The 21,402-nt window shown below is 40.8% G+C and overlaps 2 protein-coding genes and 1 non-coding gene across 3 annotated transcripts; 1 reads left to right on the top strand and 2 right to left on the bottom strand.

Annotated features, from left to right (window-relative positions):
• The first annotated feature begins 1,133 nt into the window (after positions 1-1,133).
• LOC128368826 (cytoplasmic dynein 1 intermediate chain 2-like) lies at positions 1,134-9,337 on the top strand. The gene is made up of 16 exons (XM_053329710.1): positions 1,134-1,245; positions 3,366-3,474; positions 3,561-3,693; positions 4,163-4,247; positions 5,039-5,166; positions 5,254-5,343; positions 5,607-5,769; positions 5,862-5,961; positions 6,057-6,182; positions 6,378-6,524; positions 6,663-6,776; positions 6,878-7,011; positions 7,194-7,338; positions 7,440-7,580; positions 7,672-7,797; positions 7,946-9,337. The coding sequence occupies exons 2-16, from the start codon at positions 3,367-3,369 to the stop codon at positions 8,045-8,047; spliced, it is 1,842 nt and encodes a 613-aa protein (XP_053185685.1). The 5' UTR covers positions 1,134-1,245; position 3,366; the 3' UTR covers positions 8,048-9,337.
• LOC128368825 (electrogenic aspartate/glutamate antiporter SLC25A12, mitochondrial-like) lies at positions 9,333-19,647 on the bottom strand. The gene is made up of 18 exons (XM_053329709.1): positions 19,630-19,647; positions 18,813-18,866; positions 17,376-17,521; positions 16,888-17,003; positions 16,256-16,395; positions 15,961-16,107; positions 15,130-15,268; positions 14,920-15,013; positions 14,738-14,822; positions 14,464-14,545; positions 14,168-14,326; positions 13,712-13,764; positions 13,500-13,580; positions 12,876-13,016; positions 12,510-12,648; positions 12,131-12,289; positions 11,955-12,045; positions 9,333-10,376 (listed from the first exon to the last, which is right to left on the bottom strand). Exons 1-18 carry the CDS (start codon positions 19,639-19,641, stop codon positions 10,163-10,165), a joined length of 2,052 nt encoding a protein of 683 aa, XP_053185684.1. The 5' UTR covers positions 19,642-19,647; the 3' UTR covers positions 9,333-10,162.
• Positions 18,316-18,388, bottom strand: trnar-ucu (transfer RNA arginine (anticodon UCU)). Its single transcript has one exon. It is a non-coding gene; the product is annotated as a tRNA-Arg (tRNA).
• Positions 19,648-21,402: the final 1,755 nt, after the last annotated feature.

Raw genomic sequence — 21,402 nt, forward strand, 5'->3', positions numbered from 1 at the left:
CCAATGGAAAAAAGTGACATTTTTTAGTAGGTGGTTATGTACAGTATATACAGTCTGTTCAAATATGCAGTAATTAATTAAATATATTGCATATTTTGTATTTTTAACAAAAATAAATACATATGCCATTGATATTATAGGGTGGCACAGTGCCACAGTGAGTTATCTATTCATAACTGTGATGATGTGAAGATTTTTTCTAAGGACATGTACTTTTGTGGGTACTGGCCTTGCATATAATCAAAAGAATGTATACAATTATAATCAAACATGAAAAATTAACATTTGTCCAAAACATCCTCAGATGATTAACCCTGATTATTTTAAATGTAATTCATTTTCAAAGAAATTGGCACAATTCTTAGTGGGACATGTTTTTGCCAAAGTGATAGAACAGGTTGTTTTACATGAATTTGTGTCTCAAATGAAAGAGTGAGCTAAATATTAAAAATATGTCTATGTAGCTGAATTTTAACATTTGTCATCCCATAGTTATTTGACAACATAATTTCTATGACGATTAAAACATTTGTTTTTTTAAATATGCACATATGATAAGTTGAAAATGAAGCCATTTTCTTAACTAAACAACATAACATTATATGGTGTAGCTAAAACTGGCTCCACATTCACAAATGATAACATTAAAACACTGAATAAATGTTACCACATCAATCATTCAGCAGTATTATAGACACATCCTGCTTAACGATGCAGAATGGCCATAAGTGAACCTATATTTGAATACATTTTGCTGATAATACTTCTGTACTTCTACTGTATCACTTAAAACCTTGAATACAGTACTATTGGGCTACTTGAAATTGAATATGTTTGTAATCTAGTATAAATACGGCACTTTAAAACCTCAAGAAGCGTTTCAGAGATTCTTGGAGCAGCTGGAGAAAAAGCTTTTACTGTGCATACTTTATTCAACCTAGATAAATGGACTTATGAAGAAACAGCTGGAATATTATGCACAGTATTGCACTTCAATATAAATGACTGTCAAAAGTAGCATCAATAACAAACAGTAGAGGGCAGCAAAAGGCTATTGTAGCGTCTAGACTGCTTAATCCATAAAAAGAAGAGACGCCGGCGAAGAAGAAGAGCACGGAGGAGTCTGTCCTGCCTCCAGCTTCCAGCATCATCAGTCTTCACCACCATCACTTCTCTTCAGACTTAACGTGGAGGAAACTGAACCCCTCTGTCACCGCCCTGTTTGAATTCAACATCTGTCGTCAGGTATTTGACCATGCCTTCGTGACTGTTGTTGCTTTTTAAACGTGTGTTCGGAGGCTGCAGTTAAAGCAGTTTGCTGATGCTCCCGTTAGTCGCTGCGGTGACGATGACTGTAGGCCCAGTGGCTGCCATGGAGATTAGCATGCTAGGCTATAGTAGCCGCTTGTGCTGACAGCGTTTCTGTTAATTAGATTAAAACATGTTCCCAGACCCGGCGGAGGGCCCTGGTGGGATAAAGTGGGCTACAAGTAGTCGAGATGCAGTACATTTTCACATTGTGGGGAAACTGACACAATAGCCATTTCCGTTTTTATCCACGGTTGGTATGACTGGGTGGAGTGGAGCTGCCCTACTGTTATTATTGACAGACAGTCAGCAGGCTGCGGTCAGGACCGTCATACACGATGTTTAGGACTTTAATATGACTAGTTAATAGCTGTTGAATTTATATGCTGACACGACTACGACCTTATTCAAAACGTTGCTACGTTTTTCTTACTTTTAACTCATGAGGGAGGTTAATAAACTAAGAATATGTATTTTCTTTGTACATTTATATTTCAAAGTAGCCAGATAGTTCATAAAGGCTTATGTTATATATATTCAGTTTGGATATTTTTAGAATAGTGCACCATCTCAGTCATTGGTTATCATTGAAATCATGGAGAAAACAGATAAAGAGAACATTGTTATCAACAGCAGTGTGACACTGTTCACATGTTCCCAGTGTGACAGGCCCAGGGGCCAGGGCTACTCTATCTCACTGCAATGATGCAGTTTGCATACTGAAGAAAGCAGGCAAGGCAAAGCACGACGTCAATATCATATGTTTGTTTCTGTTGTTTAACTTGATCGGTAAACTTGTAGTTGCTGGAAATATTTTTCCTCTCAGACACACAGCCTGTTGAAGTGCTTGAGCAGCTTGGCCTGGAAAAAAGCAAGCTAATAAAAGCTTCCTTGCATGCTTGAAAATGCAATTAAAAAAGGCGATTAAAGTGTTTCTACAAACAACTACAGATGAAAGTGCAACAAGTAGACTGCTGTGTTTATTCGGCAAAAATATATTGAATGCTTTTTTAAATCAGTGGTTTTGTTTATAATAGTTTATAATAGTAAAAATGCCCCAAAGGCAGTGTCTAAAGTGGCATCCTCAAATTCTTTGGTTATATAAATAGCAGTCCAAAACCCAAAGATATTCATTTATTATCATACAGTACCAGTCAAAAGTTTGGACATACTTTCTCATTGATGTGAATGGGAAAGTGTGTCCAAACTTTTGATGCACCTAACATTTCTTATCACAGGACTGTCCAAGGGCAGGTGTAGGCTTTCAGAGTTCCAGTTCCAGACCAGGTAAATTGTTCACATAAGTTATTAGAGGGTCCCGGGTTTTGTAGAATTTGTTGATGGAACCGTTGAGGGTACATCTGATCTTTTCCAGTTTAATGTTCTGCATAACGTCCCTAATCCAGTGGTGGTGTGATGGAGTAGTAACAGCCTTCCATTTAAATAAAATGAAGCGTCTAGCTATTAAGGAGGAAAAGGCAATGACCTTCTTTAAATGAACAGGGGGAACAGATCCCCTACAAAAACTGCAACCAAGGGGGAAGGTGAGATGTTATAAGCGTAAGCTTTAGAGATGACTTCAAAAGAGGATGACCAGAAAGGAACAAGTGTCGGACAAGACCAGAACATATGATAGGAGGTGGCCGGGGTCTGTTTACATCTGTCGCATAATGGATCTACGTTCGGATATATTCTTGCTAATTTAGCTTTTGAGAAGTGTAACCTATGTAACACTTTAAACTGTATTAAAGCATGTCTGGAACATATGGAAGAAGAGTGGACTCTATTAAGAGCTATATCCCATTCCTCATGGGACAGCCGGACCCCCAAGTCGTTTCCCACTGTTCGCGAATATGTGAAATAGAGAGGTTACAGTTATCCATGATATGGGAATAAATAAATGATACTCTACTCTTATTCAACATATTGACTCTTAATAGGGAATCCAAACAGGAAGGAGAGGGAAGAGTAGGAAAATTAGCAAACTTTTTACGGTTAGGGTTAGTGACATATAGAGTCTCCTCACTGTCCTGTAACAAATTCTCTTCTTCCTGCAGTATGTCTGACAAGAGTGAGCTGAAGGCTGAACTGGAGAGGAAGAAACAACGGATCGCCCAGATTCGAGAGGAAAAGAAGAGAAAAGAAGAAGAGAAGAAAAAGAAGGATGTAAGTGGCGGGAACAAAAATGTAATTTTATTGGTAAAGAACCGCCAGGCTGCTGCTTTGTTTTTAGCTTGTCCTGCATTCTGTAGGGAGACTCGAAGCGCGGAGTGGAGGCTGGAGGTGGGTCTTCTGGCGGCCACGAAGACTCTGACCTGGAGAGAAAGAGGAGGGAGGCGGAGGCGCTGCTACAAAGTGTCGGCATCACCCCAGACATACCTCACGGTATACATGCCCCTTCAGCATGCCTCTGTTTTTATCTTTCACCCCCACTTGTCTTTCATCACTTCTGATTACTTTCTTAATTGATTTGCAGTGTTTACAAATGTCTCCTCTAACTTTGTGGTCTGGCTTAGTATTGGTCACTGTCTGTCCCCCCCCCCTCGCACAGTATCTGAGCATTTTACCTGACCATTTTGTGCATGACACCTAAACCTGCCTGTCATTTATGTTCATTCTCTCTTCTCTCCCCCTCTGTCTGTCCTTTTTGTGTTTTTACCCTCCTTACTGCATGCAAACTCATACTCATGCACTCACCCACACACTTCTTCCATACTTCCCTCACTCTCTCACTCACTCACTCACTCACTCACTCACTCACTTGTTCGTCAACTCCCGCACTCACAAACACACGGACTCACAGCTCAACCCCTCAGGGTAGTAACAGAAGATACGTGTCTGTTTCACTACCTAGTCCCTGCCCCCATGTCTCCCTCCAACAAATCAGTGGGCAGCGATGCAGGAAGCCAAGATTCTGGGGATGGAAACGCAGGACCCAGGTCTGTGTGTGTGTGTGTGTGTGTGTGTGTGTGTGTGTGTGTTTGTGTGTGTGTTTGTGTGTGTGTGTGAGAGAGGCAGACAGGGGGGGATCTGTTGGTTTAGGTCATTTTTATGTGATTTACAGTTGTAACTGCATGCTGAGTGTGTGTGTGTGTGTATGTGTGTGTGTGTGTGTGTGTGTGTGTGTGTGTGTGTGTGTGTATTAACATGTAAATATACTTGATGAATTCTGACCTGTCTCCTCTTTGCCTTTTCACCGGCACGCTGATGTCTTCTCAATTAACACGCACTCCGTTCTTCTTCTCTCCTCTCTTTTTGCTGTCTTCTCCATCTTTGACTCTCTTGTACGGCTTACCTTTCACCCGTCTTCTTCTGTGTTTGGTTCATCCTCCTGTTTTCCATGCCTGTTTTTTTCCCTCCGTACTCTGTCTGTCTCTCTGTCCTCTCTCTCTCTCTCTCTCTCTCTCTCTCTCTCTCTCTCTCTTTGCTAATACCATCTGGTGGTTTGGCTGTGTAAGGACATTGCATTGGGATCCTGACCCCTCTACTCTGCAACTCCACTCCGACTCTGAGCTGATGGGGTACTGCTCCTCCTCTCTCCTTTAGCTTGTCTTCCAGCTTTAATTAGTTTTTGTGGTTTCATCTTAAGACTTGTCTAAATGTGTTTGAATGTTAACGATATGTGTGTACATCAGTATTTATGTCTCTACACCATAGATTTGCATCAGTTCGGCTTCATACTGCAAACCTGTGCATGTGCTTATTTCCATGATGGTGTGTGTATGTGTAGACGTGGAGCTGTGAGGCTGGGAATGTCTAAAGTGACCCAGGTGGAGTTTGTCCCAAAGGAAATGGTGTCGTACTCCAAAGAAACCCAAACACCCACTGAGGCACTGGCACACACCGATCAAAAAGCAGGTGAACAAACATATTTTCTCTAATTTTTTACCATGACAGAATCAAATTTGAGTCTAAACAATAAATGTGTGTGTGTGTATGTTACAGAAGAGGAAGAGGATGAAGAGATAACTCCTCCTCCAACAGCAGAGGACAACCAGGAGGAGAAAGAGGATCAGGGTGAACAGCAGGACGAGGGTAAGGACAGAAGTTTAACATGTAATATTATTATATTATATATTAATTACTGCTCATTAGGTGTGAACAGGCTGTTTTTCAATGCTGATTGATGGAAAAAGTTAGTTAATTAAAAAGTAGTTAATTTCTATCTAATAATTTAGTTCTACAATATCACAGCAAGATAACCATCAAGTCACGTGTTACCAGTCTTGACAAGTTGCCAGAAACTTTTTTTTTTTTTAATATTCTTCCTCTTCTGATATATAATTTTATGTGTGTAGACACTCCCAAAGAGCTGACTGAAGAAGAGAAGCTGCAGGTCTTGCACTCTGAGGAGTTCTTGTCATTTTTCGAGCGAGGCAGCAGAATTGTAGAGAGAGCTCTGGCTGAGCAGGTGGACGTCTGCTTCGACTACAGCGGGAGAGACCTCGAGGATAAGGAGGGGTGAGGCATATAAACAAACAAACAAAAAAAAACCTTATTGCTGTAACTAGAATAGGAAGAATTGATTCTTCCTTTTTTTCTGTAACTTCCAGTGACTTGCAGGCAGGTGCTAAGCTGGTCCTAAACAGACAGTTTGCAGAGGAACGCTGGACTAAAAACAGAGTGGTCACATGTCTCGACTGGTCCCCTCAGGTGACTGATGAGCTTTAAATACCTCCTTGACTCATGCACGACTCTTGAGTGATGCTCATCCTCTGCATCTATAATAACAACTTATGTTATCTTAGTATCCAGAGCTGCTGGTGGCTTCGTATAACAACAATGAGGATGCTCCACATGAGCCTGATGGAGTGGCACTGGTCTGGAACATGAAGTATAAGAAAGGCACACCTGAGTACATCTTCCATTGCCAGGTAAGAATTTGTATGTAATTCCACTGTCTTAACTAAACACTGTTGCATCATTAAGACATGTTAATAGTGAATTGCAGTAGCCCTTGCAGAGGGTGTGACTTGTTCAATTATGTTGAATCTAAAATGAATCCTTTAGCTTTGTAAGACTAAATATGAAGGCTGATGTATTTAAACCATATTATTTTCTTTCTCCAGTCAGAGGTGATGTCTGCCGGCTTTGCAAAGTTTCACCCCAACCTGGTGGTGGGTGGGACGTACTCTGGACAGATTGTCCTATGGGACAACAGGAGCAACAAGCGCACCCCTGTCCAAAGAACCCCCCTGTCTGCAGCTGCACACACAGTAATGCTCATACAATATTCAATATTTTTTTTGTCTATGATTTTGTCTGTATCTGTACTTCTGGCTAACGTTTCTTTTGCATTGTATCTTTTGCATGCATTGTTTGAGTGACTCTTAAATGTGCTCTGTTGTGTTCAGCACCCAGTCTACTGTGTGAATGTGGTGGGAACCCAGAACGCTAACAACCTGATAAGCATTTCCACTGATGGTAAAATGTGTTCCTGGAGCCTTGACATGCTCTCCCAGCCACAGGTACGTCACACTTGTCTGGATGATTAATGTCGTTACTATCAGCTGGTTTGTCTGAGAGTCGGAGGCTGATCAGTGTATTGCTGCATGTGGTTTCTCTGCAGGACAGTCTGGAGCTGGTGTTCAAACAGAGCAAGCCGGTGGCTGTCACCTCCATGGCCTTTCCTCTGGGTGACGTCAACAACTTTGTAGTGGGGAGTGAGGACGGTTCTGTCTACACTGCCTGCCGCCATGGCAGGTGAGCACTCTGTGAACTCAGTCCTTATGAATAACTAATCAATAACTATGAATAACTTATGAAACACTTCATAATGATAGATTTTGTCTACATGGAGACTGTTGCATTCTAAAACTTTTTTGGGGGTGATCAAGGGTGAGTTTTGGTGGAAAGGAGGTCACATTTATCTTTGTGTGTTACAGTAAGGCGGGTATCACTGAGGTGTTTGAGGGCCACCATGGTCCGGTGACGGGCCTGAGCTGTCACAGTGCTGGAGGACCTGTTGATTTTTCTCATCTCTTCATTTCCTCCTCTTTTGATTGGACCGTCAAACTCTGGAGCACAAAGGTGAGACGCTGACAGTCACACACACACACATTACTCTTAGATATTACAGTATTCATGCCTTGCCTAAACAACTCTCTCCCTCTCCCTGTGCCTCTGTACAGAGTACCCGTCCATTGTACTCGTTTGAGGACAGTTGTGACTATGTCTACGATGCAATGTGGTCTCCAACACACCCAGCCCTGTTTGCTTGTGTGGACCTAGCTGGACGCCTGGACCTGTGGAACCTCAACAATGATACTGAAGTATGCACACAGATACAATTCACTTAAAATCTCACCCTGTAAATCTTAACCCACATCTGCTTGCTTATAAGCTGATGTTTATTTGTTTTAGGTTCCCACTGCTAGTGTGTATGTGGAGGGGGCCCCAGCGCTGAACCGTGTGAGATGGGCTCACTCTGGTAAAGAGATTGCCACTGGAGACTCAGAGGGACAGGTGCAGGTCTATGATGTAGGGGAGGTGAGACATCATTCCTTCTTACTGTGATTCTTTTTGGTATTTCCATATGTGATTTCAGCCGTTGCCACTAAAAGAACAATTAAAGTCAGTCTTCTGTGTTTGACGTGTTGTTGTCCTTTTGTCTGATGTGCTGTCCATCTTTCTGCAGCAAATCTGCGTGCCCAAGGCTGATGAGTGGACACGCTTCGTCAGGACTCTGGCTGAGATCAATGAGAACCGAGACGAGGCTGAGGAGCTCGCCAACGCTTGATGTTATAAACCCCACACTTACCATATCTCATAAATTTCTCACTACACACTATTAGCACACTACACAACACTGCCGGTGGAGCAGAGCTCTCCTCTCTCTGGCTTACAGCTTCCCTTTTTCCACCTAATAGAACATGAATTGGCCTGAGGAGATGTGCAGAGCTAGAATAGATAGAATAGACAGTTTTAGACAGGTTCGGAGGTATTTTTAAATGTGTCTTTAGAATTTTAGAGTGCAGTTGTAGGACAATGAATGTGAGGTGTAGCAGTACTAGTAAAGACAGCACAGCTGAGAAAGTAAAGTACCAGGAGGTGAGGATCAGCATAGATAGTGTCAATCTTATCGATATTCTAGCTCTTTGATAACATCCTCAGGGCTTCATAAACTGCTCTTCTCCTAAGGCCTCAAACAAACTCAGCCCTTTTTTTAAATATGCAATCCTTTGTACTCACACATTTTTATTACCATTTGAGTGTTTTTACATGTTTTAATATTTTCCCGGACACGCTTGTGCACATGGCTGGCTAAGTGTTTGAGCAGTGTGGAGAAACAAAATGCTAGCATACCACTATCTGACCCTTTTCATCCACAGTGGCACTTGACAACTAAAACAGCTAAACAGCTAATTCACACTGGCCTGTGCAGAAATGTGTCATTCTTACGTTTTAACCACTACAATATTTAATATTTATTCTGGTGGTTGCACTTATTTAAATATTTTGTGTATTATTGTTTAAGAAAATGCTGCTTTGTACTGAAAACCTGAGTAATACTGTCCTAAAATTCGCACTACAAGCTTTTTACTCGGCAAAACCTGTTTTCTTGCCTTGAATTTGTTGACACTAGTACAATTTAGAAGTGTTTTTTCTCTGTACCAAAGGTTATTGTTTCTCACTCTGTTCCTGTGTTGTGAGTAATAGAAAACAATTTCCTTACTTGCCCTATGAGGATCTAAATTAACTTTCTATATGGAAGTGTAAAGCAGAGGTTGGAAGTTAATCTTTACAACAGAAAATTGATTTCGATGGTTTTTCTTTTCCATTCAACTTTTCATTCCATCCATGCAGATGCAGCATTCCAGCCTCGACAGGCTTCAGATTAAGCTTCAGACTTTATCTCTATCATGTTTAAGATGAGCTAAAAATGCACTGTAGCAACCATATTGGATATGACATGACAAAGATCAGTATTCTGCATAGACTAATTGTACTGTATGCTGCCCTGTTACTGTTGATACAGATGATGGTTGCACTTTCCCATTGAAATAAAACCCAAGTCATATTGGTAAAATTAAAACTGTATGGATGATTTATTTCAATAAAATACAATAACTGAATTGAGATACATTTAATTTATTAATACCTAATTCTCTGCTCATGATTCTTATTTCATCAAGAAAACACTTAATTGAAAAGTTCTGTACATCAGTAAGAGTGATTCTCAGAGACCAGGACCAAAGGCCCCACATAGCCATAACATTACAGTTACTGTATAATGATGCTGACTGAATGTTACCGCACTTGTCTTGTAACATTTTCTTAACTGCTTCCTATTAATGTGCTGTCACAGTGCAGTTATACAATATGTACAGTATTTAGTCTCCTGTATGAGGACCAATCGAGAGTGAAGCCCCACACACCGTACTGACAATATTTTCTATGCCCCACCGCCCAATAAGAGAAGTCATACTCACACTGAGTATCAGACAGAAAACAGAACAAAAATCAAACCAGCTACTCATGAGAGACAGAGAAGGGAGTGCTCAAGGCTCCGTTTTACACAATTGTTGGAGAGGAGAACATGAAGGATGGAGAGGCCAGGAGCATACAGCCACTGAAGATACAACACAGTAGACTCTGGTCCCGCTGCTGTCTGCTCCTTCACCTCCACAGCTGCAGCCAGCTCTCCACCTCCGCGACTGGCCACAGACCACTGCAGTACACCTTCACCCTGCAGAGAGTTAATGGGCTGGTGGTGTTTGTTCTGACGTTAATGGCCCCTACTTGTGGAGTGTGTTTCAAACGTGTGTGTTTTTTCGTTAGTGTATCTATCTAAGTGTCTGGCTCCTGGTGCAGGAGGAGAGGGGATGGCAAAATGATATGGATGTTCAGACCTCTATGGGGCCTGAGTGGGTGGGGCGGTGGGTGACTCTGGGTGATGTATGGAAACCACACCGGAGGATTTGAATTTGGGAAGGTGGAGGCCAAACTTGTTTTCCACCCCAGCAAAGGTGGCTGCAGCCAGACGGTAGCCTCCGACGTGGTCCGCGTTAATGGGGGGAAGCTCCGAGATGCGAGACTTGGGTGTGGGGTCAGATCCTGATGGACGACTGTAGAGTGAGCACAGGAGTGACCGTTAAATATCAAAACAACTACAGAATGGACTGTCAAATCAGATAGCTTGAGGATGAATCCTACTTTACTTTTAATCTAGCGCCATCATCAGGCCAAAGTTTCAGTTTTGGTTCAACTTTTTTTTTTAAACTAAATACCAATGGCGGTAAAACATGCCTGCCAATCATCAATTTGTTAACATTGTCACTGTAATGCTGTTAGCATGCTGATACTAGAATTCAACAGCCTCACATAATTGCTAACATGGCTGTAGGCTCTTAATCTTATTGATACATAAATACAAAAAGATAAATATTGTTCAAGGTGTAGTGTGTAGGATTTAGTGGCATCTAGTGGTCAGGTTGCAGATTGCAACCAACTTAATAGTGTGTCGGGGAGACTCTAGAGCCAGTGTTTGACTTGTTCACTCTGGGCTGCTCTAGAAACATGATGAAACCACGATTCTTATTTTCAGGTGATTATTCATTAATTAAAAAATACATATTCTATTACATTTTTCTGTTCTACGATAGGGGAATTATGTACACAAAAAAAACATGAAATATTATTATTACTTAAGGTTCCGTTCCATTAAGGTTTAAGGTAGCAGGGAGATGTTCCTGCTATTGCTCAAGTGTAAGGGTAGGTCACACTTAATAATTACTTATGGTCATTATAGCATTTCTAAAACAACAAATCTAATGGTGGCCTGAGACTTTTGCACAGTACTGTATGTTTTCATTTCAAGTGATAATTCTGAGCATTTCAGATACAATTACATATTTTATGATGTGGTTTCATCATATTAAAAATACTTTTTGGCAATGCTGAGATATGGTCATCTTTTAGGTCTGCAACTAATGATAATATTTATTATGCATTTATTTTCTGATTATTTTCAGGATGAATCATTTAGTCAAAAAACATCAGAAAGTGATGAAAAATTGACGAGGTCCTGTCTTGTCTTATTTTGTCCAACTAACGATCCTAAACCCCCAAATATTAAATGTACAGTAATTCAACACCAATAAAATCAAAAATTGCAAAACTCGGAACCAGCAAATGTTTGGTGCATATTTGCTTGAAACCTCTAACCCATCTCCACTCAGAAAAGTGTTTTACACTTGTTACTTCAGTTGTCTGTGCTTCACTGCAAAATTATTTATGTGTAGAGGTTGTTTTCACATTCATCGGCTCAAATTGGAAAGTTTGACATAGGATAAAAGCCAAATTTGGTCCAATATCACAAGTGTGATGTGGAAACTTGAAGCCTCCAGTGCACAAACACTGAGAATGGACTTCACAGTGAAGTAGGGACATCTTGTGCCCATCACTTGAACTTCTGAAATTAAATATATTTGCACATTCATAGACACTGTAATTTTTAAATCAGGGACAGGGATATGTAATTTTAAGGATTTTAACTATTTAACTTTTTGTGGAAAATATAGACAATTATTATGAAAATAAAGTCTATAATTCTTAAAACATGTCTGGAGAGGACCTTTAAATGATTATTCCATTATCAAAATAGTTGCCAAGTAATTTTTTTAACAAAAAGAAGATGAACTTACTGTCCCCCAAAATCGACATAGAACCACCTCTGCAAGAGCTCATAAGTCACCAGAGTCACACCGAACTGAGGGGAGGACCGGCACATACGAGCTGGAGGAAAGAGAGACAATCAAATATGCATTAAATGTAAATATAATCAGAATCAAGCTGTGTACATTCAGGAGTGCATACGCACCTCCAGCTCCCTTCCACAAAGCCTTGAACCCCTCCTCTCTCATAATCTTCCTGAAGCAATCAATGACCCCTGTATAAGTGGTCTGTCCAGCCCTCGCTGCTACTTGCAGACGTGTCTTGATGACATCAGCAGGTGTCACGAGGGAGGCGGCAGGGATACCTGGTAAACAGAGTTGTAGAAAATTCAGAGATAGAACTATGTCAGAATTCAAGGGAAGGAGGGTTAGGGTTAGGGGTAGGGTTCAGTGTTATGAATTTGAACAGCTATGATCCCAAATTAATAGCCTGCGGAGCTAGCCCATGCAGGTTTGTAGCTGTTCTGCATGACCACTGACTGATTTTACTGTAGCTGCTGTTCTGGGTCATAACTCTGAGATTACCTGCAATTGCTCCAGCAGTGAGAAGCTGCAAAGGTCCCACCCTGCCCTGCTCATCAGATAGCCAGGACTTGAGGTGTGCATACGCAGGGAAATAAATGGCTGAGAAGGGGATGTCTCTCAGGAAACATGCTTTAGCACCCTAAGGAGACACACAAACAACAGACAAATGTATGAGACTGGGCTTGGGAGTAGACTATGACGGACAATATATGTAGTGCATAAATGCCAAGGACAGAATTAATAATACATTAAATAGGGATCTTTTTCCCCCTGAAGGAAAAAAAGCCTTTTGCACATCACATAACTACTCATGTAACCTTCATGGATCTGTCTGAAAGGAGACTGTTACATTCAAGGATGTGTTACCTTATAGAGTCCAAAGAAACCCAGGTCACGGACCACACTGACTGCGCTGACTCGAGGTCCTGTGGTGATCTCGCCTGCCACCTGCAGGCGAATCTTTACAATCTCCAGAGGGTTGGTAAAGATCACCTGAGAGCCTCCAGCCTGGATAAATGGGCAGAATAAGAATTTGTTCTCTTTATATGAATCATCACTGCTCCTATATCTCACATGTACGCAGCTGAGGGATGTGAGACAAGTCGTGCTCATTAAAATTATCAGAAAGTATTAAAAGGAAATATTAAATCCTGATCAATCATTTACTTTGCTATTTCCTCGGACGGCAACGTGTGCTGGGCCAATGTGTGTATGGATGAACAATGCTATCGAAAACAAAGAAAAAAAAAAAAAAACATGTTGCATTGGACATTGACTCTGGATGTGATTTAGCACTGCAGTACCCTAGTAAATTAAGCTTGTAATTATAACAAATGACATGCATGCATGGCTTACTTTATTATCTCAGAGGGCACACACTTATCCGCAATTCTTTCTTATCTCGTGTTTGACAAGTTGTGTGTCGCCTCAATTCATGCATTCACACAGAGAGCAAGGGGGAACACAGATGGGGCAGGGCCGGGTACTTACACAGCCACCAGCCATGATCTCAGCATATAAAGGAATGGCGTTGTCTTTGTCACTGAACTTGTCTCTTATGAGGTCATTAACCTGTAGGACACAGACGCAGACAAGTATGAGATTTAAGACAATTTGATCAATTAGTCTTACTGTGTAAATTATGTTTAATAATCATGTGTAACACTGAGTGGAATGATGTGTGTGTATAGGGACGAACTCACTGTGAGTTTGATAGCCTTCTCAGGTGCCACACCTATAAGCTGAGGAACCAGACCTGCAGGGCATTACGAGGGATTGAGTGAGAGGAAAACATTTCATTAGTAACAGCGGTCAAAGAAGAGCAACACTCAAAAAGTAAGAATTTGTTGTATTTCTGGATCTTTTTTGGACATTTTGGACCATATTAGGGGCTTTGGTTGGTCAGACAAAACAAACAACCTGAAAACATGATTTTTTTTTGCATTTTTCACAGTTTTGTGATGTTTTATAGACCAAACGATTAATTGGTCATTAGAATAATTGTCAGTTGCAGCCCTACAAAAGGTTTTAAAGATGAGGAGCTTGAACATACATATACATATTGATTATAATAGTATAATTCTGCTATTACTATCACTTTAAGAAAAAAAAAAAGTGATTTCACTGTGATTTCGTTAGGGGAAAAGTACCAGACCTACCTCTGTAGAAGCCGAAGACGCCTTCGTAGCGAAGTACCTTCTTAGCACAGTCAAAGCTGTTTTTGTACATCAGCTCTCCAACAAAAGATCCTGTGGACCTCTGGTTCTGCATACGAGTCTTCACCAAGTCGATGGGGTACACTGCCGTTGCTCCCGTGGCTATGCAAGCACACACAAATTCAGACTTAATACTTTCCATCTAACAGATATATTAGATGCTCCTGTGCGTCTAGGCAGATCATTCCAGAGGCAGATCAGTCTCTAGCCACAGCATAATGGTGAGACCCTCAACTCACCTCCAGCAATGGAGCCCAAAGTGAACCTGTAGGCGGACTCTGCAGCTTGGAGCCACACAGGTCTGGAACCATCCCCATGGGCCTGAGAGGGAATCACAAATTGGACTATAAATGCGCAGCATTTACATTATGAAATTTTTTGAAGAAGATGAATATTCTCTTGTAAATATATTATAAGCAGTTCTGACCGAAAAGATATTTTGAGATAGACAGCTTACTGCTGATCTGCTTTTTGTCAGTGCTGCTACTTATTTTCCAAATGCACACTTCTTACCTGTTTCTGGGTTTCAACCAGGTGGTGGGGCAGACATTCTTCCTCTAATGGAGCTATTCTTTCGATGTCAGCAAAGTTCAGACGCCTAATACACATTATAAACATCATGCTTGTTATGTGCTTTAATTGTGATATATATATATTGTTATAATATATTACTAAGCAACAAAGTGGGTGTTTACCCAGAGGGGGAGTGCAGGCCAGACAGCTGGTACAGGATGTCGATTTCCATGGGAGTGATCTGACCAAACTTGTTGGCAGCATGAACAAACTCTTCTGCAGAGAGAGATGAGAAAGAGAGTGAGTGTAATCCAATCGATTATATTCCTTACACACTCATGTGCACAGTATAGCTGAAAGGCAACATGGCTGTAATGTAACAATCTGTGCACCTTTGGTCACGAGTGTGTCCTTCCGTGTGCCAGCCAGTGTGCTGTAGATCTTGCGGATCAGCTCCATGTTGTTGAGGAGGGAGTTGAAGGCATTAAAGTAGGAGAAGCTGACCATGTGAGAGGTGCTGCCACCCGCAGCCTGGTAGAGGAAAGGAAGTGCCAGATCAGATAAAAGGACGTTAAATAAGCTAGCTACTGACTACTACACTACTGACTACTGTTACTACTGTAAATTTCTTTCCTTTGTCCAATGGGTTAAGGAGTAACTTTATTCCTTTAACTGTCATATTGTACTGTCATTTTTATTATAGCCTGGGCTTGTACTTCAATTATTTAGCTCTACTTGAAAATTCCACTAAACAAAAAAAACCTATTCATTACTAGAAGAAATATTAGCAAAATGTTTTTCTTTATGTAACTGAGTGTTAACCACCATATTAGGCCCCATCAAAAAAGGAAATCAGGCTTCAATCCGAAAATTATAATGGAAAAATATAGAAAATACTGAAGAGTCTGAGCAGAGGTTTAAAGATAATGTAAACAAGAAAAGCACCAGGCTCAACTTGAAAGTGAGCAACATTGTCGTTTAAGGCTGATAACCATAGATGCAAAGCGGATGAGGATTTTAATAAAAGAGTGGATAACACTTCTAATTGCCAGTGATCAAAACATATTTGAAGAACAAAATAAAACCTTTCTTAACCTTTTTAGTCTTGAAATATTAAACATTAATTTGCTACTAAAAACTTTTGGTAAGACTCTGTGACCATAATGTAAAATGAATCACTAAGCTTTCTACACACACACACACACACACACACACACACTCACTGAGACAAGGTTCTCCTCCACAAAGGGTGTAAGCATGTGGTGTCTGATGGTGGCCATAATGTCACTGAAGTCCATAGACGAGATGACACCATTCTTCCCCTTGTCCTTCTGGGCGAACGCCTGTCGTGCGTGCTCCAACTGCAGCTCCTAAAATAACAAGACACCAAAAGGCCGAGTGTAAATATAGTCAAAGTAAAACTTTTTGTGGGTCTCTCTATGTGAGAAAGGGGAGGAGAGAAAAAGTGAAAGAGGTAGAGAGCGTACAAAACCAATGTATTCAATGTAATCAGTGTACCTGCAGGAACTGCGTGAACTCGAGGTAGTTGATCTGTTTCTTGCGGTCATGCCCGAAGTGCAGACGGATGAACTCACAGTCCCAGTTGAAGGGAATGTGGTGGTGCACTGTGGTCTGGCTGAAAATGTCCCGCACATTCTCTGCAAAACAAATACACATTTACAAAAAAACTTATAATTTTTGTAGGTAAATAGGCAAATGTGTGTGTGTTCTATTTCGGTACAATGTTATTAGAAGCCCAACATCATGGTGATCAATCAGTGATCAATCTACTGGCCAAACTTTGTTAAATTTGGTCAAATCATTCCAATGACATAACTTAAAGCTTTGTGTGACCTCAGAAAGTTGGTAGAGGTTGGAACACAAGAAGGAACGGTGCATGAGAGTGATTGTGTTAAGTACATCCATGTGTAATGACTTAAACCAAGGGAGTAATCTGGTTGCGTCAGGAAATTCTTTCTCTACAGTGCACTGCAGGAAAACGTGTGAATTGGTCTGATGACGTAGCACACGAACCCTTGTCCCTATGCAACGCTGAAAACCTTTCCATCAGTATACAGCATAGTGAGTTTTTGTATCAACTAAAATCATACGAACAAATGCATTCATAAAGAAAACAGAATGGCACATACCAAAGGAAATGGTTCCAGTTCCAGTCTTGTCAAACAGCTGGAAGGCAACTATGAAGAGAGTGTCGGGTGCACACAACACTGATTCAAATGCCAGAAACTCCTGGAATGAGATCAGTCTGCCATTGTAGGTGTTTATGCAAGAGAGAGAGAGAAAAAAATCAATTATTAAACACTTCAAAGATTTTAGAGTGAAGGCAGGATCAGATCATTTAGTGGACCAATTCTCCTACATATTTTCAAAAGACATATGCAAACATATAATATATATAAGTCCTTCAGCAAATCAGACTATGATTGACTGAAACATTTTTCCTTTCTTTCAGTTTATGGATGTAAGCATAAAAAGAACTGGGAACTAGGAGTCATTGTAAAATTTATCTTATCTATCAGTGATTATTATGATTATGAAGTACTGATCAGACATGGCTCAATAAACTGTCAATTAGCGATGATAAGCAGTGTGTCCATGTGCGCCTGTGTGTACGTACCCGTCCTTCGTTGTGTCAGCCACAGCAGCAATGAGCTGTACAGTTTTGGGATTGTGGTGGATCTGTGTGTGTAGTCCTAGATACTTCTGGACAAAGTCGCCTGGGGTCATGAACCGATCTCCATCCTTGTCCGCTACACTGGCATACTGAGGGGAGAAATGGACAATAACACATCAGGATAATACCTTCACAGCGCTTACTTCTTTTCCCTTTACCAACCGTGACTCAGTAGCTTTATTTTTATAAACTATAAACAATTGCTCCATACACAAATAACCACAAATATCAGGTGTTTTTTTTTTTTTTACATCCAATTTACAGTTATGTGCCCCATTTACATAACAAATAGTTAACAAACAGAATGGCTTTACGTTAGACGTTATTGACAGCTTTAATAATCCTCACAGTGCCTATGTAATAATCTGTTTGGTTAGTGTTCAGAGGCATGAGTGTCAAGCATGATAACAACTCAGCAGTTCTACATTGGATACTATAGCCGCTTTATTACTGGTTGAACACAATCTGTGAACATTATAGGTGCACAACCTATTTTATAATTACTCTCACTTTGTAACAGATTATACGGATTTATAGTGGCATATGAGTATGCACACATGCACTCGTGTTTTTGGCTTGAGTTATTGAGCTATTTGACCTACGTTTATCAGCATACAAACAACTGCTGGTCAACACCGATATCACGCCGTGGGTCACATATTCGCCACACCAGGTTAACCTCTTGCTGCAGTCACCCCTTGACATCTCATGGTCATTCGCAGAGCAGTCTGCCTTTGTATCCTGTCATGCAATTACCTATAGTGTGACTCTTATATACATAACATGAGCTGTGGCGTGACAGGACGCCCTGGTCCATAAACAACAAGGACATGCAGGTCACTGTCTGTACTGTACTGGATACAATGAAAAAGTCTTACGCATCTGCCTGAACAGGGACTTGAACCCTGGACCCTCAGATAAGAAGTCTGATGCTCTACCGACTGAGCTACCCAGATTCTGAGAGATATCAATCTCTGCCTATACAACACTCCAAAACATTCCTTTAACATATCATGATCACAGCAGACCAAGATCAAGGACAAATTAGGGAACTACTTAGGAACTTACTTCTCTTGCAGAGCTGAATTAACACTACCACACTAGTCACAACAGCTGCTGCTTATTAAATACACCATATTTATGTTTAAGTTTCAACTTCTGTAGAAAAAAAACAACAATTTAAAAAAACTTCGGCCAATGATGCCATTTAGACCCTATAACACAAGCTTACAGGTGAAAACAATCCTGAGTTACATGAGTTGTTTTCCTCACGCAGAGTTAATTCACTGATCAATCTGATGGACTGATGGATTATTGTATATGGGCACTTAAAGATGCATTAAATTCGATTTCTTAGGATGAAATCTGTGCAAACTTTACCTTTTGGAAGATAGCTTTCAGCTCAGTTGGGTCCCCACGTTTGGTAGATTGCACCTAAAAGAAAAAAAAACACAATTTCAGAAATTCATGACTCTGTTTTGTCCATTCAAATTTGTGTTCTTATTTCCAAGGAAAGCTGCTAAGTAAAGCTAATTTTGCAGGGCGATATATACTAGACACATTAAGGACATCTAGCAAGCTGCTCTGGGTTGAAGTCTCCTTGAAGCGTCCACTGCTGTGAAGGAGAAACTCAACCCGCTAAGACAGGCACACGGTCAAAAGCTAACAGACTACATCCCGACATATCATCACTTGATTAAGTTACATAGCGGACTAGACAGTCGACCAGCTGGAAAGTCTAACCTGCATTCCAGCTCAAACTACAGCCAGCTAACCTGCTAGCAAGCACAAACTACTCATATGAAGAGGACACACACCGTTCAAATGACATGGAAAGCTATAAAGCTGCAAAAGAAAATACGATAGGTCGAGAGCAAATTAACAAAGAGTCGAGTGTTGTAAAAAGACGCAAGTTCAGCTAAATGTTAAGGGTTTTATCAGGGCAGTATTAGTCGTCCGACAGCTGGTTAGCATGATTTCGCTAACTTCCGAGGTTGCAGATGTCTCATCAAGGCCAGCACACAGACTGGCGCAGTGATGCTACGAGCTCACTGTCACCGTATCCACCGACACCTTCCCCGCACAGCACCGCAAACACTAGCTCTGACAGTGCCCACACAAGAAAAAGAGCAGAGAACATGCAAAAATATATAAAGTAGAGGTTTAAAAATCGCTACGGGAGCGATGCCGAAGTCACCTTGACCGCCATGCTGGTTTGACGTCACATACAGTGAGCGAGCAGGGCGCAGCTCACGCGCCTTCAGACGTGTGGGAGTCAGGAAACAGAGGAGTAATGCAGATAATCAGCACATGTCATCATCATCATCATCAACAACCATTCAATCTTTTATTCTTATCGATGTGCTTCACAGTGACACTTATACATGTTTGGTTTTGTTATGATGGAGCAATTCACACGTGTACAAACTCTCCCTCTCTCTCTCTCTCTCTCCCTCTCCCTCTCTCTCTCTCTCTGTCTCCCTCTCCCTCTCTCTCCATCTCCCTCTCTCTCTGTCTCCCTCTCTCCCTCTCCCTCTCTCTCTCCCTCACACACACACACACACACACACACACCACCGCTGGACTCAATGAGCACCACAGTTTTTCCAGTTTCCTGTGTTATCATGTGATGGGTTGAAGCTGATGTAATAATCTTTTGATCTTGCACAAGGGTGAGATTACAATTCCCAAACTTTTTAATGGATCCTACAACCTCTGTCTACCCACACCTTCTCCACTGACTAGCCTAGTTAGACCTGCTACTATTACTAGTACCATTACTACTAGTTTACATCTACTACTGATACTACAAACACAAGGAAACACATAGAGAACATGTTGACACTCTACTAGGCTACTATTAGGCTACAACTACTAATATCATTATCAGCAGGCGTGATATGTTTACACATAGCCTACAAGGAATTTGACTCTGGTTTGGTGTACTTAAACAGCATAACAGTCTTCAGAAATATACACAAGGAATACAGGTGACTAGGTAGTCTACCACTGGTAGTACTACTGCTGCTACTAGTACTAGTGTGGCTGCTGCTGCTACTGACCCCGTATATGGATTGGATTAAAAGTGCATTTTATAGAAAGAAATATAAGTTAGCCCATTGTTAGCTTTGATGGTGCTAAATGTTCTTTACTGAAATGAAACTGTCCAGATACGTAGACCAGTTTATGATATAAATATAGAATAATATGATTATAACTCCTCTTCCTCTTTTCCAATTTAGGCTATCTTTATCCTCCAGTAGATCCTCTTCACAGAGACATTTTGACTTGTTGAAACAGGGAAGACGCAAGTGTAGACAGTAACATTATTAATTTCAGTAAGTGAGTAAGCATGCATAAATGTAATGCATCCATCATTAATCTTATTAACTTTTCCTGCATTGACAAGTAAACACATCTGCAATGAAAATGTTCCATTCAGTGAATACTGACTATGTTTCAATTTACTAGCCTGAGAGTTGCAAATGTCTATTTTTGATTTTTGTTCTCAGAAATGTTTTAACTTTGTATTTATAAGAGAGATAAGCACTCATAGTTTATCTCAGTAACCTTGGCACGGTGTCTATATGGGATATCAACAGTGTTTGTTGTCACTGATAAGATGGTGACCGACTGTACAGTGGTATCTTCACTACCCGCATTAAAGCACCAGCCAGGGTTCGTATTACGTAACTTTACATAGCTCAATTTAATGTCATCTGTTGTAAGAGAAAATGTCTTTTATAGAGGAATTCAAGGGTTTGACTGCTTTCAGAGGGAAGAGTGGGGGAGCTGTAGTTGGAGTCAGGAGTTGCCAAGCCATAAAAATGTAAGCTATCCAATTAATTTCTTACTACATACTTACAGACCAACAGAACAAGTTATGCTTTGCGTAATCATATTGACAACCTAAAAAAACCCAAATATTACTGTCAAAGCTAGCATATTAGATAATGATGAACCACTAGAG

The sequence above is a fragment of the Scomber japonicus genome, chromosome 12, assembly GCF_027409825.1.
Source record: "Scomber japonicus isolate fScoJap1 chromosome 12, fScoJap1.pri, whole genome shotgun sequence".
Classification (NCBI taxonomy): Eukaryota; Metazoa; Chordata; class Actinopteri; order Scombriformes; family Scombridae; genus Scomber; species Scomber japonicus.

Coding starts and splice junctions, on each gene's coding strand:
- LOC128368826 (XM_053329710.1), top strand. CDS start 3,367: ATGTCTGACAAGAGTGAGCTGAAGGCTGAACTGGAGAGGAAGAAACAA. Junction 5,167..5,253: donor ACACACCGATCAAAAAGCAG/GTGAACAAACAT, acceptor TGTATGTTACAG/AAGAGGAAGAGGATGAAGAG. Junction 7,798..7,945: donor AGGTCTATGATGTAGGGGAG/GTGAGACATCAT, acceptor ATCTTTCTGCAG/CAAATCTGCGTGCCCAAGGC.
- LOC128368825 (XM_053329709.1), bottom strand. Junction 16,108..16,255: donor AGTTCACGCAGTTCCTGCAG/GTACACTGATTA, acceptor TTGTTATTTTAG/GAGCTGCAGTTGGAGCACGC. Junction 10,377..11,954: donor TATGTCGATTTTGGGGGACA/GTAAGTTCATCT, acceptor CTCACTCTACAG/TCGTCCATCAGGATCTGACC.